The sequence below is a fragment of the Sorex fumeus genome, unplaced genomic scaffold (genome assembly GCF_029834395.1).
Source record: "Sorex fumeus unplaced genomic scaffold, SorFum_2.1 ptg000141l, whole genome shotgun sequence".
NCBI classification, from domain to species: Eukaryota; Metazoa; Chordata; class Mammalia; order Eulipotyphla; family Soricidae; genus Sorex; species Sorex fumeus.
In genome coordinates this window covers 1,500,229-1,516,474 of record NW_026606198.1, presented here as the reverse complement: position 1 = coordinate 1,516,474, position 16,246 = coordinate 1,500,229, and the positions used below count along the sequence as shown (strand labels likewise).

Sequence of the window (16,246 nt, the reverse complement as noted above, 5' to 3'; positions counted from 1 at the left end):
AGCTCCTGAGACAGTGACCAGAACCACTCTTCGGTATCATCTGAATGCCAGGATGGGACTTTACGCATGATGTAGCCCATTTAGACATGGAGACACGTGCATGCACAGCGGTGTGAGAGCAGAAGAGACATGTAATCTCTCATTTCAGCCTCCTTGTTGGTTAAGGTTTGAAACAGAATGAGTAGATATAATCAAGAATCCTCTTGCAGGTGAACTCGATCGATAGCCATGCTGATGGTGCCAGCACTGACAGAGATCTCCCGGGTCTGACAGACAGTTGCCTGTGCTCAGTGACTAACTGTCCTCACTGTGTCACCACAGAAGTCTGTTCTGCAGCTGCTAGTTAATAGCATTGGGTCACTTGAGGTCCTCGGTTCTCGGGGCTGAATATCCTCATTCGCTCTGGACACTAGCAGGTGATAACCACGGCAGTAGCCAGAGTGTTTGAGTTCCCATTTATGATTAAACCGGCAGCAGCTGCCTTTGTTCCCTCTCAATGGGACCTGCTGTGTGTGACTGGCCGGCGATGGGGACATCTGAATGATCGTGTTTGCTGTTTGCAGGTTCTGCGGCTTCCCCTGCCACCTGCAACTCTCATTTGTCACAAACCGCTCAGGTGAGTCTGTGTGTCTGTTTCTTTGTCCCAGTTTCTTCTCCGGTCTCTGACTTTGAATTTACCCCTAGAGTTAGGTACTACTATTTGATAATCTAGTTCTCTTTTCATCTCAAAAATTAATTGGGGTGTAGTTCAGCAGTAGGGCACTTGCTTTGCATGTATAAGGCCCTGAATTAAATCCCCCAAATAAAAAGTAACTGGGAGGCATCACACACTATATTCATGCTGCTTTTCCTGGCGGATGCATCCTCCTGCTCTTATATGCCCCATGTAGTGGGTAAATCTTGTCTTTCAGTCAGCAGCTATACTGCCATGGCTCGATTGTGAAGAAGAAAATTCTGGGAGGAGGTTCTACTAGATTCTTAATTGAAGAATGTGTCCCTGAAGGGCTGCCATCAGGGACATTATCCATTTTTTTTTAGCTCATTGTGCAAAAATTCAGATTAAAAAAAAATTTTTTTTTGGTGGGGCACACCCAATGGTGGTCAGAACTTCTTTCTGACTCTACACTCAGGGATTACTCCTGATGGTGCTCAAATGGGATGACAGGAATCGAATCCAGGTTGGCCACGTGCAAGGCAAGTGCATTACCTACTGGACTATTGCTTGGGCCCTTGATCTGATTTTTAATGTCATCAGAACCGGCTTCCTTCCATGTCTGGCTCATCGGGAGAGAAAACTCAGATGCAGGGGTGCATTGGAGAAAAGTTCATGCATCCCTCTGATTTAATGGTGGCTGTGATTGTCATGGGTTGGACATTTTCCTTTTGTCCTGCCACCACCTGGAGCATTGCAGATATGGGCCTGAGTAGTGAACCTGTGGTCCCTGTGCTGAGGGCGGCAGGACGGGAAGCCCTGCAGGGCGTAGCCATGGTTTCCCAGACCCTGGGACTCCTCTGCTCTTGACAGCGGTATCCGTCCTCCTCTTACTCCTTTCTGGGCCCGGAGCTCGTCAGTAAGTGTCTCTCCCAGGGAAGTGAGGGTCCTTCCACTGCCTGCTCCGCTTGCCTCAGGGGGTCTCATTTCCTGTGGTTGCTTCAACACTCACCCCTCAAGCTGCAGGTGGACAAGCTGGTCTGTCTCTGCTGGCATATTTCCTCTCCCCAAGGTGCTTCTTGCAGCTGTTGACTGACACTCAAAGCTGGGACAGGTGCTCTGTGGCTACTGCTCTGACCTTCCTCCTGGCCAGGCTGGCCCAGAGTCCGCAGCTTGCTGGCCAGCCTCTTCTTAGTTTTCCTGACTGCTGGCTTGCCTTGTCCCAGCTGAGCCTTGAAGGAAATGAAGACTTCTTCCCTCTAGAGGGAGGAACAGTTGAGAGAGGAAATTTCAGGCCTTGATGCGTGTCCCCTGCCCTGTGCCCAGAGATGGTGACCTGCACGTCCTGTGTGGCTCCTGGCCCCGTCTCACAGAGTCCCTCTCTCCAGGTTGCCAGCTCTGAGTTGCACCATGGAAAACAGCCACGAGCTGGACCTCACTTACATCACTGAGCGCATCATTGCCGTGTCCTTCCCTGCGGGCTGCTCGGAGGAGTCCTACCTGCATAACCTGCAGGAGGTCACGCGCATGCTGAGGTCCAAACATGGGGACAACTACCTGGTGAGTGGGGGCCGTGGCCGAGACGGTGGTTGAGCAGGTATTAGCTGCCCTCGCCCCAGGCACCGTGTGGGGGTGACTGCAGCCCACCCACCTCTGACCTCTGAGTCCAGCAGCGTTTGCAGGGTTTTGGCGTGCACCAAGAATTGTGCAGGGACTCCTGTCCCCTTGGACGTGACAGGGAAGCGTCACTGTTCTGCAATGTGGCTGCCCCACCATCACCATGTGGGGGACCCCCACCCTGTCTTGCTTCCCCAGCTCCAGCACACGGCCTCAGACTGTCCCCCTGGCTGGCAGGCAAAGTGCCACCTCCCTCCTGTAACTGGAGGGTCATGTGAGTGTCCCAGAACCCGGTGGCTAGTGCATGGGTCTGAGGAGCAGTGTGGAGGGCGCTGTCTCATGCCAGGATCTGCCACGTGTGCCCCGGAAGACCTGGTATCTGGTGGCGGTGGCACTGTCCTGCTCACTTTCTCGTGTGGTGATCCCTGTGGGGTGAGTCAGCCTTCGGTCTGCCCTGACCTCCCTGTGAGACGCAGCTCGTCTTCCCCCTCTGTCCACATGTTCGTCCCAGAGGACTGCATGGCCCTGTCAGACTTCTGCAGCCTCTGTTGGGCCTGAGCTGGTGACCATGGCCGGCTGGAAGAGCTGTGGCCCTGGGTTCCTCTGGGAGGAGGACGTGTGTGAAGGCCCACCCGGCCCTGTTCTGAGTCTCCACTGTCCGTTTCTTAGAACTTTGCCCCACCCCCATGCCTTCCTGGGTAGTCACCTACTCCAGTCCACAGAACTCTGATCACCCACAGTCCACAGAGACCCTGGCAGGGCCCAGGGCTGCCATGTACTGGGCTAGGGTCGGCCAAAGTTCTTTCCAGACCATTCAGGGCCTCCTTGGGGCAGAGTGCCCTTGCACCGTCCTGTGAGGGAGAATCATGGTCTGTTTTGAAAGAAAGGCTGAAACTGGGTTGTGCATCTCCTGAGCTGCGAAGCCTGTGAGAGTGAATCCCCCTCAGACCATGGCTAAGAGGATGAGGCCCGCTCAGAAGGGAAGCTGGGGCCCTTGTTTAGTGGCGCCATGGCTGGGGCTTCTCTCCACTCTGATCAGCATCTGGCTCTGAAGTGACGGGGGCCTGGAGCTGGATTTCTACCCCCCTCATGCTCCCATGAGTTTCTCTTTAGCTCGCTCAGGATGTGCTTCGTCCGGGCTTGGCGCGTGCGCCCTGCTCGGCTGTGCGTGTTGGTGACTCAGCAGGCTGTGCTCTGTGCCCCTGCTTGTGCCGGGTTGCTCCTGGGCAAGCTAGACTTCTCTTGCCACCTGGAAATGCCTGTTCTATTTTGTGTTTATTTCACGATAATTACATTTCTATACGTTTCAATTTTTTGCAGGTATTAAACCTTTCAGAGAAGAAGTATGACCTGACAAAGCTTAACCCAAAGGTATGGACGTGGCAGTTTTGTTCTGTTTCATAAACTATCCATGGACATTGTTTCTGCTGCAAAAGCTTCAAACTTTGTGTGATGTGACTCAGTAGTAGGTTAAGGGTTGGTCCTGGTAGGGATTCTTGTTTAAATGAAATACTGCTTTTTTGGTTTGAAATAATTATAAATTCACAGGAATTTGCAAAATGAACATAGAGATTTCCCTATATTCTTGACTAGGTATCCCCATGGTCACACCTTGCATGTTCAACAGTAACATAGCAACATCTGGAGTGCCAGAGAGTTGAGCCTATGTTGTTTGCAAGCAACCTACCCATTGTACGAGTGCAAAAGCCACGAATTGCATTCAGCCATGGGAGTTTTATGGGGGTAGGGGGTTGGGGAGGAGGGAGAGAGAGAGAGAGAGAGAGAGAGAGAGAGAGAGAGGGAGAGAGAGAGAGAAGACCATTGGGCAAGCTATGGTATCTCTGTTCGCACACAGTTGACCCATGTACTTCAAGTGTTTGAACTGTGTAGGCCTATGTTTATGGGGATCTTATAAGCAGATATCATAAACTTAAGGTATTGATAAATAAAGGACAAAACTGCAAATGTACGTTTTTTAATGATTTCTCTCTCCCTCTTTTGGGGTTGGGGGACACACCCAGCAGTGCTCAGGGATCACTACTCACTCCTGGCAGGCTTAGGGGACAATATGGGGTGCCAGGGATTAAACCCGGGTCATCCACATGCAAGTGCTACCTGTTGTGCTGTCACTGTGGACCCTCTTTATGATTTTCTTGATAATGCTTTCTTTTCTCTAGCTTACATTATTCCATGAGTACAATAATCTTGTATTACAATGCAAAAATACTTGTCTTTAGCTTTTAGTTGGCAAGACTTAGTTGTTCAAGATTATATTTATAGTATAGAATAATAATACTATAATAATACAATAATATAGTATAACTATATTTCATATGTTGAAATATTTTCCAACCATTATGATAAAGCAAGTAAGAAAACAGGGGCTAGAGAGAGTACAGCGGGTAGCCTTGCATGTGGCCAACTAAGGCTGGGTCTCCAGCACTTGGAATTATGGTCGCCTGACTATACCAGGAGGGACCCTGAGCACCAAGCCAGGAGAAGACTCTGGCCCCCCAAACACAATATTCACCAAAAACAAACAAGCAGTTAGTGGCCTGTTTTAATGCTAGCTGAACGCAGGATTTATGCTTCATGTGCTTCAACTGTGCCAAATTTTGACTTAGAAGTATTTCAAAGGGATTCAACAATGTTAACAACTATGACCTCAAGGAAGTGCAAGGGGGTTATGAATTTTCCTGCTTTCTGGCAGTTTTCTGTGTTTTCTGTGAATTTATGCTATTTCTGTTGCCTTTATGTTAAGGTTCCTCTGAACCCTTTAATTAGAGGGGACAGGAAAGGGAGTAGTGATCAAAAAGTGTCCTAGGATCTGCATGTGCAGGTCCGGATGCTTAGAACTGCTAGTCTCATGGCAGATCCACTGAACTCTTCTCACATAACTCATGTCAGACCCACTGAACTCCTCTCACACATGACTCATGTCAGATCCACTGAGCTTCTCTCATATATGACTCATGAAGGTACACTGAGCTTCTCTCACACATGACTCATGTCAGTCACACTGAGCTCTTCTCACATGAGTCATGTCAGACCCACTGAACTCCTCTCACATATGACTCATGTCAGTCACACTGAGTTCCTCACATGACTTATGTCAGCCACAGTGAGCTTCTCTCACACTTGACTCATGTCAGTCACACTGAGCTCCTCTCACATGACTCATGTCAGACCCACTGAGCTCCTCTCCATTGACTCATGTCAGACACATTGAGCTTCTCTCAGACATGACTATGTCAGTCACACTGAGCTTCTCTCACATGACTCATGTCAGTCACACTGAGCTTCTCTCATGTGACTCATGTCAGTCACACTGAGCTCCTCTCACACGACTCATGCCAGACACACTGAGCTCCTCTCACATGACTCGTGTCAGTCACACTGAGCTCCTCTCACATGACTCATGTCAGACACATTGAGCTTCTCTCAGACATGACTATGTCAGTCACACTGAGCTTCTCTCATGTGACTCATGTCAGTCACACTGAGCTTCTCTAACATGACTTGTGTCAGTCACACTGAGCTCCTCTCACATGACTCGTGTCAGTCACACGGAGCTCCTCTCACATGACTCATGTCAGACACATTGAGCTTCTCTCAGACATGACTATGTCAGTCACACTGAGCTTCTCTCACATGGCTCATGTCAGTCACACTGAGCTTCTCTCATGTGACTCATGTCAGTCACACTAAGCTTCTCTAACATGACTCATGTCAGATCCACAGAACTCCTCACATGATTCATGTCAGTCACACTGAGCTCCTCTCACACGACTCATGTCAGACACACTGAACTCCTCTCACATGACTCATGTCAGACACATTGAGCTTCTCTCAGACATGACTATGTCAGTCACACTGAGCTTCTCTCACATGACTCATGTCAGTCACACTGACCTCCTCTCACGTGACTCATGTCAGACACATTGAGCTTCTCTCAGACATGACTATGTCAGTCACACTGAGCTCCTCTCACATGACTCATGTCAGTCACACTGAGCTCCTCTCACATGACTCATGTCAGACACACTGAACTCCTCTCACATGACTTGTGTCAGTCACACTGAGCTCCTCTCACATGACTCATGTCAGACACACTGACCTCCTCTCACGTGACTTATGTCAGACACATTGAGCTTCTCTCAGACATGACTATGTCAGTCACACTGAGCTCCTCTCACATGATTCATGTCAGTCACACTGAGCTCCTCTCACATGACTCATGTCAGTCACACTGACCTCCTCTCACATGACTCATGTCAGACACATTGAGCTTCTCTCAGACATGACTATGTCAGTCACACTGAGCTTCTCTCACATGACTCATGTCAGTCACACTGACCTCCTCTCACGTGACTCATGTCAGACACATTGAGCTTCTCTCAGACATGACTATGTCAGTCACACTGAGCTCCTCTCACATGACTCATGTCAGTCACACTGAGCTCCTCTCACATGACTCATGTCAGTCACATTGACCTCCTCTCACATGACTCATGTCAGACACATTGAGCTTCTCTCAGACATGACTATGTCAGTCACACTGAGCTCCTCTCACATGACTTGTGTCAGTCACAGTGAGCTCCTCTCACACGACTCATGTCAGACACACTGAGCTCCTCTCACATGACTTGTGTCAGTCACTCTGAGCTCCTCTCACACGACTCATGCCAGACACACTGAGCTCCTCTCACATGACTCGTGTCAGTCACACTGAGCTCCTCTCACATGACTCATGTCAGACACATTGAGCTTCTCTCAGACATGACTATGTCAGTCACACTGAGCTTCTCTCATGTGACTCATGTCAGTCACACTGAGCTTCTCTCATGTGACTCATGTCAGTCACACTAAGCTTCTCTAACATGACTCATGTCAGATCCACAGAACTCCTCACATGATTCATGTCAGTCACACTGAGCTCCTCTCACACGACTCATGTCAGACACACTGAACTCCTCTCACATGACTCATGTCAGACACATTGAGCTTCTCTCAGACATGACTATGTCAGTCACACTGAGCTTCTCTCACATGACTCATGTCAGTCACACTGACCTCCTCTCACGTGACTCATGTCAGACACATTGAGCTTCTCTCAGACATGACTATGTCAGTCACACTGAGCTCCTCTCACATGACTCATGTCAGTCACACTGAGCTCCTCTCACATGACTCATGTCAGACACACTGAACTCCTCTCACATGACTTGTGTCAGTCACACTGAGCTCCTCTCACATGACTCATGTCAGACACACTGACCTCCTCTCACGTGACTTATGTCAGACACATTGAGCTTCTCTCAGACATGACTATGTCAGTCACACTGAGCTCCTCTCACATGATTCATGTCAGTCACACTGAGCTCCTCTCACATGACTCATGTCAGTCACACTGACCTCCTCTCACATGACTCATGTCAGACACATTGAGCTTCTCTCAGACATGACTATGTCAGTCACACTGAGCTTCTCTCACATGACTCATGTCAGTCACACTGACCTCCTCTCACGTGACTCATGTCAGACACATTGAGCTTCTCTCAGACATGACTATGTCAGTCACACTGAGCTCCTCTCACATGACTCATGTCAGTCACACTGAGCTCCTCTCACATGACTCATGTCAGTCACATTGACCTCCTCTCACATGACTCATGTCAGACACATTGAGCTTCTCTCAGACATGACTATGTCAGTCACACTGAGCTCCTCTCACATGACTTGTGTCAGTCACAGTGAGCTCCTCTCACACGACTCATGTCAGACACACTGAGCTCCTCTCACATGACTTGTGTCAGTCACTCTGAGCTCCTCTCACACGACTCATGCCAGACACACTGAGCTCCTCTCACATGACTCGTGTCAGTCACACTGAGCTCCTCTCACATGACTCATGTCAGACACATTGAGCTTCTCTCAGACATGACTATGTCAGTCACACTGAGCTTCTCTCATGTGACTCATGTCAGTCACACTGAGCTTCTCTAACATGACTTGTGTCAGTCACACTGAGCTCCTCTCACATGACTCGTGTCAGTCACACGGAGCTCCTCTCACATGACTCATGTCAGACACATTGAGCTTCTCTCAGACATGACTATGTCAGTCACACTGAGCTTCTCTCACATGACTCATGTCAGTCACACTGACCTCCTCTCACGTGACTCATGTCAGACACATTGAGCTTCTCTCAGACATGACTATGTCAGTCACACTGAGCTCCTCTCACATGACTCATGTCAGTCACACTGAGCTCCTCTCACATGACTCATGTCAGACACACTGAACTCCTCTCACATGACTTGTGTCAGTCACACTGAGCTCCTCTCACATGACTCATGTCAGACACACTGACCTCCTCTCACGTGACTTATGTCAGACACATTAAGCTTCTCTCAGACATGACTATGTCAGTCACACTGAGCTCCTCTCACATGATTCATGTCAGTCACACTGAGCTCCTCTCACATGACTCATGTCAGTCACACTGACCTCCTCTCACATGACTCATGTCAGACACATTGAGCTTCTCTCAGACATGACTATGTCAGTCACACTGAGCTTCTCTCACATGACTCATGTCAGTCACACTGACCTCCTCTCACGTGACTCATGTCAGACACATTGAGCTTCTCTCAGACATGACTATGTCAGTCACACTGAGCTTCTCTCACATGGCTCATGTCAGTCACACTGAGCTTCTCTCATGTGACTCATGTCAGTCACACTGAGCTTCTCTAACATGACTTGTGTCAGTCACACTGAGCTCCTCTCACATGACTCGTGTCAGTCACACGGAGCTCCTCTCACATGACTCATGTCAGACACATTGAGCTTCTCTCAGACATGACTATGTCAGTCACACTGAGCTTCTCTCACTGACTCATGTCAGTCACACTGACCTCCTCTCACGTGACTCATGTCAGACACATTGAGCTTCTCTCAGACATGACTATGTCAGTCACACTGAGCTCCTCTCACATGACTCATGTCAGTCACACTGAGCTCCTCTCACATGACTCATGTCAGACACACTGAACTCCTCTCACATGACTTGTGTCAGTCACACTGAGCTCCTCTCACATGACTCATGTCAGACACACTGACCTCCTCTCACGTGACTTATGTCAGACACATTGAGCTTCTCTCAGACATGACTATGTCAGTCACACTGAGCTCCTCTCACATGATTCATGTCAGTCACACTGAGCTCCTCTCACATGACTCATGTCAGTCACACTGACCTCCTCTCACATGACTCATGTCAGACACATTGAGCTTCTCTCAGACATGACTATGTCAGTCACACTGAGCTTCTCTCACATGACTCATGTCAGTCACACTGACCTCCTCTCACGTGACTCATGTCAGACACATTGAGCTTCTCTCAGACATGACTATGTCAGTCACACTGAGCTCCTCTCACATGACTCATGTCAGTCACACTGAGCTCCTCTCACATGACTCATGTCAGTCACATTGACCTCCTCTCACATGACTCATGTCAGACACATTGAGCTTCTCTCAGACATGACTATGTCAGTCACACTGAGCTCCTCTCACATGACTTGTGTCAGTCACAGTGAGCTCCTCTCACACGACTCATGTCAGACACACTGAGCTCCTCTCACATGACTTGTGTCAGTCACTCTGAGCTCCTCTCACATGACTCATGTCAGACACATTGAGCTTCTCTCAGACATGACGATGTCAGTCACACTGAGCTTCTCTCACATGACTCATGTCAGTCACACTGAGCTTCTCTAACATGACTCATGTCAGACCCACTGAACTCCTCACATGATTCATGTCAGTCACACTGAGCTTCTCTCACACGTGACTTATGTCAGACACACTGAGCTCCACTCACATGACTTGTTTCAGTCACACTGAGCTTCTCTCACACGTGACTCATGTCAGACACACTGAGCTCCACTCACATGACTTATGTCAGTCACACTGAGCTTCTCTCACACATGACTCATGTCAGTCACACATGACTCATTTCAGACCCACTGAGCTCGCTCACACATGACTCATGTCAGACACACTGAATCTGAATCCTCTAACATGCCTGACTCATATCTGACACAATAAGCTCCTATCACACACACGACTCATGTCAGACCCACAGAGCTCATGTCACACCTGACTCATTTCAGAGCCATTGAGGTCTTCTCACACATGACTCATGTCAGACCCACTGAGGTCCTCTATATGGAACTCATGTCGGACTCAGTGAGCCCTCTCACACATGATTCATCAGACCCACTGAGCTCCTCACATGTGCTATGACTCATCAGACCCACTGAGCTCCTCTCCCACATGACTCATGTCAGATCTGTGAGCTCTTCAGCACAGCACAGAATTCTCTCTGTGATGTGCTGTGATCAGTGTTGAAGGTTCTCCCAGAAGATGTTTGTTCTAGACACGTGCCCTCTGGCTGCTCCCAGATGCTTCCTGGGCATGCCTTCTGCATTTCTCCAAACTGTGATTGCGTCTTTTAAGAGGAATTTGGCAGCAACTATGGCCAAGAATTTGGCTGGGAGTCAGGGGCCTGGAGGGTAGGGTTCCTGGAGTCCCCTAGGGTTCCTGACAGTCAGTCACCATCCTTATATGCCCCACAGGCCAAAGGGCTGGTTCCATCTGAACCCTGATCCTCACAGAGCGAGAGACTACACTCGGAAATGGAGGATTCGTGGCCTCTGACCTGGGGACTGGGCAGCTGAGCAAGGGGAGGCCGGGCGCCTGGAGCCTCACACTCAAGCCTGCATCTCAGAGAGAGGTCATCGCCAATCTGAAAGGACTCGTGCGATGCCCCTGAGTCCTGTGGTTCATACACACCTGAGAGAAGCAACAGAGAGTGCCCAGGTCCCAGGAAACAGCAGAGTCCCCGATGCAGAAATGCTCTGGAGGACCCCTCAGGCTCTCTCTCACTCAGAGCCCCGGAGGCAGAGGGTCTCCAGGATCCACCTCAGAGACACATGCAATGACACCCCAGTCCACAGGGCGATGGGCTTGAGTCTCTTACACCCCATGACCCTATACCTGGAGCTCAGATCCTGGCCCAGAGTCCCCCTGCTCTCTGTGTGGCGCCCCCTGTGGCTGCGGGCGGTAGTGCAGTCAGGCAGGGCTGGGCAGTGGAGCTGTGAGGCCCAGGGACCCTTTCTCAAGCATTCAGTTGTTTGCTTCCATGGAAAGGAGATAAAGCAGGAGAAGGAGGCAAAGGGGAGCAGCTGTGACTCTCTGCCAGAGAGGGAGTAGAAGGTGCCCTGACCAGTGAGAATGGACAGAGGAGTGGAATTGCTCCATGGGACATGGAGCAGGAGGTACATGAACGTTCTGGTGGAGCGGCTGCTGGACCGTGTCAGAACGGGGGAGGCTGCGTGAGCCTGATGGAAGAAGGGTCCTCTGTATGCAAACTCCTAGCCCCTTCCCTAATCTTGCACCCCCAGAGTGCTGACACCTGTCCCTGCAGGGCCTTTCTGAAGCCCTTCTGAATGTGACCAGGGAAATGTACTTCTTTTTCTTTCTTAAGAAAGGAAAAGAGAAGAAAGGAAAACAAAAGAAAAGAAAGAAAAGGTAAAAAGGAAGCCCCCATGGGCAAAGCAAGAGGGATTTGCAGAGGGCGGGTGGGGGGGAGGCAGAGGGCGGGTGGGGGGGAGGCACAGCTGACGGGGACGCGGGCGAGGAAGCCTCGCTGCGAGGCGGGGCGGGATCTCTTGGGGGCGGGGCCTCGGCCGCGCGCAGGCGCAGGCGCAGTCAGGCTCAGGTCGCCGCCTCCGCGCCACTGGGTCGCCGCTGCGCGTGCGCAGAAACTGCGCCGCGCGCGCCGAACCAGGTCCCCGCTGCCGCCGCCGCCCCCGCTGCCGCCGCCGGTACCTGCCGCTGATGCTCCCCGGCGCTCCTCTCGCAGCGCCTCGCTCTGTCCTCTTGTCCCCCGGCTGCGGGACGCCCTCCCCGGCCTCCGAGCTGCCGCACCGCCCTCCCGTCCTCAGCGCTTCGCCCAGCGCCCCGGGAACGGCGCCGCCCCCACCCCGCCAACGGCTCCTTTCCGGACGGTCCGGTTAATCCGCACTATCAGAATTACTTAGTTTATTTTGCTTTTTGGGGGGTCACACCCGGCGACGCTCAGGGCTTCCTCCCGGCTCTGCGCTCGGGAATTACCCCGGCGGTGCTCGGGGGACCCTGTGGGATGCTGGGAATCGAACCCGGGTCAGCCACGTGCAAGGCAAACGCCCTCCCCACTGTGCTCTCACTCCGGCCCCCCAGAATTGCTTTACGAATTTTAGTTTTGGGGCCACACTCTGCCTGCGTGGAACCACTCTTGGCGGGCGTTGGGGACCATGTGGGGTGATGGGGCTCCAACCTGGGGTCGCCATGTGCACGGCAAGTGCCCTACCCACAGTGCTATTGGGGTTTTTCTTTGTCCCAGAATTATAATTTGAAACAAAATCATATTGTAGCCGGATATCTTACACTTTTTTCTACATGTGACCTCATTTCACCCAAGGCACTTATGCACAATCCAGGCATATCAAACATTTAGTATCACGGTGATGGTCACGGTCCTCCCGTTGTTCATCAGTTTTTTCGAGCGGGCCCAGTAACATCTCCATCTCCATAGTAACTTCGTGGGCTGGAGCAATAGCGCAGGTAGGGCATTTGCCTTACAAGCAGCCAACATGGCCGACCCGAGTTCGATTCCTCCGCCCCTCTCAGAGCCCGGCAAGCTACCGAGAGTATCTTGCCAGCACGGCAGAGCCTGGCAAGCTACCCGGGATGTATTCAATATGCCAAACACAGTAACAGTAAACATTTAGTAATAATTACAAATTTATTGTGAAACTCGTTTTGCTACATTTACATTTGGTTATGCAACCCCATACTGTGTCATGACCATATGGGACGATGATCTGTTTTAAGAAGCTATGCTCTATAGTCATATCAGTTTTATTGGGTGGTCCATTGGCTATGTACTTGCCTTACTTGGAAACGAGAACTTGATTGTTCTCTATTTTGTTGTAAGCGGACAGATTGCGGTATTCATTCTCTTTTAGTTATATATATTTTGCTTTTTCTTGGGTCACACCCAGCGATGCTCAGTGGCTACTCCTGATTCTGCATTAAAGAATTACTCCTGGTGCTCAGGGGACTCTATGGGATGCTGAGGATCGCCGTGTGCAAGGTATATGCCCTATCCGCTGTACTACCGTTCCCACCAGTTAATTTTTTAGATTAGAGTTTTGTCTTGATATTTCTTGATAATATAAAATTGGAAGTCCTAAACAAAAATGATTTTTTTAATTTAAATTTTTCTTCCTTTACAACTGAGAACACTTCTGATAAGATTGATGCAACAAAAAATAGATGCCTGTATGTTCACTGAATAGTGAAAGATTTAGCTATCTAAGAAAAGCTATCTGATATAGCCCTTAGGTAGTATTCAAATGGTTTAGAATAAGTACAATTGATTATGATGCATATTTTAAAAGTGTTAAAAACCTTTAATTATACCTCTGCCAAGTTTTAAAATTGCTGTACTTAACACATTTTGGAGGCAATTTTATGTCACCTTCAGTGTTTAATGTTTATTTAAAGCAAGGCATAGGAATAGAAGAAGAAACAGGCGGCTCTTACTTGTTTTTCCCCTCTCAGTGTGGAGAATTTTCGGAAACTATCACAACTAGGTAGTATACTCTGTCTCTTCTGAAAAGTAACCACAGACACGTATACTTGTTTTTATTTGTAGTGCCAGTCCTCCATCTGGAAGTGAAGAGGAAGCTGCTGAAAATGGTGTACCTAAACCGGTAACATAAGGCTTTGGAATTCAGTCGCTTCCGTATTTAAAATCTGTAGATTTCTAGTTAAGAAGAAAGTCTAAATTTAGCTAGACTTTGGAGTATCCTGCACAATCTGGTTGTCAGGTATTTTTATTTGATGCACAGTGAAAAGAAATAGTGGGAAGGTATTCAGATGAAATAGAGTGTGTGCGGAGGTTTATTGCTTTCATTTGAGTTCTGTTAGATTATCACAGTTCTTTTAAAAAATAATTGGTTTTTTTGGTTTTGTTTTTAAGCAAGATGTTATTTATATGTTGGTCTCTGACCTCATTCACCTTCAAAGTGATGTTTTGCAGGATTAATTTACCATGGTCTTTTGGAGATTTTAATATATTCAATTATGGAGCGATAGCACAGCGGGTAGGGCGTTCGCCTTACAAGCGGCCAACATGGTCGACCCGAGTTCGATTCCTCCGCCCCTCTCGGAGAGCCTGGCAAGCTACCGAGAGTATTTGATATGCCAGACACAGTAACAACAAAGTCTCCAATGGAGACGTTACTGGGCCCGCTCGAGCAAATCGACGATCAACGGGAGGGCCTTTACTTTTTTTACTTTATTTCTATGAAACAAGGAGATTGGTACTCTGCAGGATTAAACTTGTCCTGGTAAAAATGTTTTTCCTAGGTTCATGTTTTTCCGTCTTTTTCAGACTCTGGCCCCTTCCAGCCTTTTGTTCCACATGTGGCCTGGTGGCCTGCCCTCTCCTGCTAATGGTCCTCTAGTCTCCTACTTTCTCCCACCCATGGGAATTCTGCCCGTTGCCCCTTGGAACATCCTGGTCTCATACTGTCTCTTATTGATAAATACTGGTTTAAATGGTGCTTTTTTGAAGTTAACTAATAGGATAGTATGGACAAAATAGCTGTTTAGAGCCAGAATAACACTTTCCTAAGTATGCTGATGTTTTTTAGTTTTTCAGATAAAATATATTCCCAGTCATTATGTGGCAAGACCTCTTCTAGCTATAAATGAATGCCATGACTGGTGAACTCTTTGGTAACATTTTGTTGCTTTTCAACCTAACACTGTGCCCAGTATGATTTTTTTTTTCTTTTCGGGTCACACCTGGTGATTCAGTAGCTCTGCACTCAGGAATTGATCCTGGCAGTGCTCAGGGGACCATATGGGATGCTGGTAATCGAATCCAGGGTCAGCCGTGCTCAAGGCAAATGCCCTCCCTGCGATGCTATCGCTCCAGCTCCATAATTAATTTTTCACTCTTATCTTCACATTCCTTTTGCCAAAAGTTCTTCAAATACCTACTTTTTATGGTTCTATCCGCTGGATATCTTAGCACATTCCCTTAGATCTTTTTTGCAAGAGAGAAACCTTTAAATATAAAGATATATTAGGCAGTCATAAAAAAACTTCTTGAAAGCGTCTTTTTTCACTTTTTTAGGTTTTAAAACACTAAAGTTACAAAGAAGAAATGGAAACATTGGTTTCATAACTCTAAAGCCATAGATGAAACAAATTGGTTACTTTTTCAGATACTAGACGTTGAAGGTGGATTATTGAATGTATTTTATTACTGTTTATGTTGGTATAGAAAGTGACTGAAAATGAATATGATAGTGACAGTGACAGTGATGATGATGAGGATGATGTTCATGTCACTATCGGAAACATTAAAACGGGAGCACCACAGTATGGGTAAGTTTTTAAATTTTAAATTTCAAGTCTTCTGGTGCAGGGGATGCAGGGAATTGATCCCAGGACCACATACATGTGAAGTATGGACTCTCCCACTGAAGTACATCCTTTACTCCTTTAACTAACAGTTCTGTATCAAAAACTGGGTGCCATTATTAAGACGTTAGTGATAGATTCTGTTGGTTTTACATTTTTTATCATATCATGATATGAAAGCATTCTTATTTAAGTTTTACTTTCAGTTGCTAAAACTTGTACATCTTAAACATTCTTATAAGAAAAAAATGAAAACTGTGATGATGAATGTTAACTTGCTGTGATTAGCATTTTACAGTTTATATATATATGTATATGTATATCAAGTCATGTTGAACACCTAAAACAAATACTTTGTTATTTATATCTCAAAAAATATTTAGCCATGGAAAACATTTCCTTCCTAATGGTGAATTGAATTATAAA

General features: G+C 48.1%; 1 protein-coding gene across 1 annotated transcript in view; it reads left to right on the top strand.

The window, feature by feature from the left end:
- LOC130015907 (tensin-3-like) overlaps positions 1–11,896 on the top strand; it is a 67,641-nt gene extending 55,745 nt beyond the window's left edge. The window contains exons 2-5 of the mRNA XM_056106650.1: positions 564–616; positions 2,041–2,212; positions 3,590–3,640; positions 11,743–11,896. Of these exons, the coding sequence (XP_055962625.1) occupies positions 2,063–2,212; positions 3,590–3,640; positions 11,743–11,787 (246 nt within the window). The 5' untranslated portion in view covers positions 564–616; positions 2,041–2,062 and the 3' untranslated portion in view covers positions 11,788–11,896. The remainder of the gene's footprint in view (positions 1–563; positions 617–2,040; positions 2,213–3,589; positions 3,641–11,742) is intronic.
- The last annotated feature ends 4,350 nt before the right edge of the window (positions 11,897–16,246 follow it).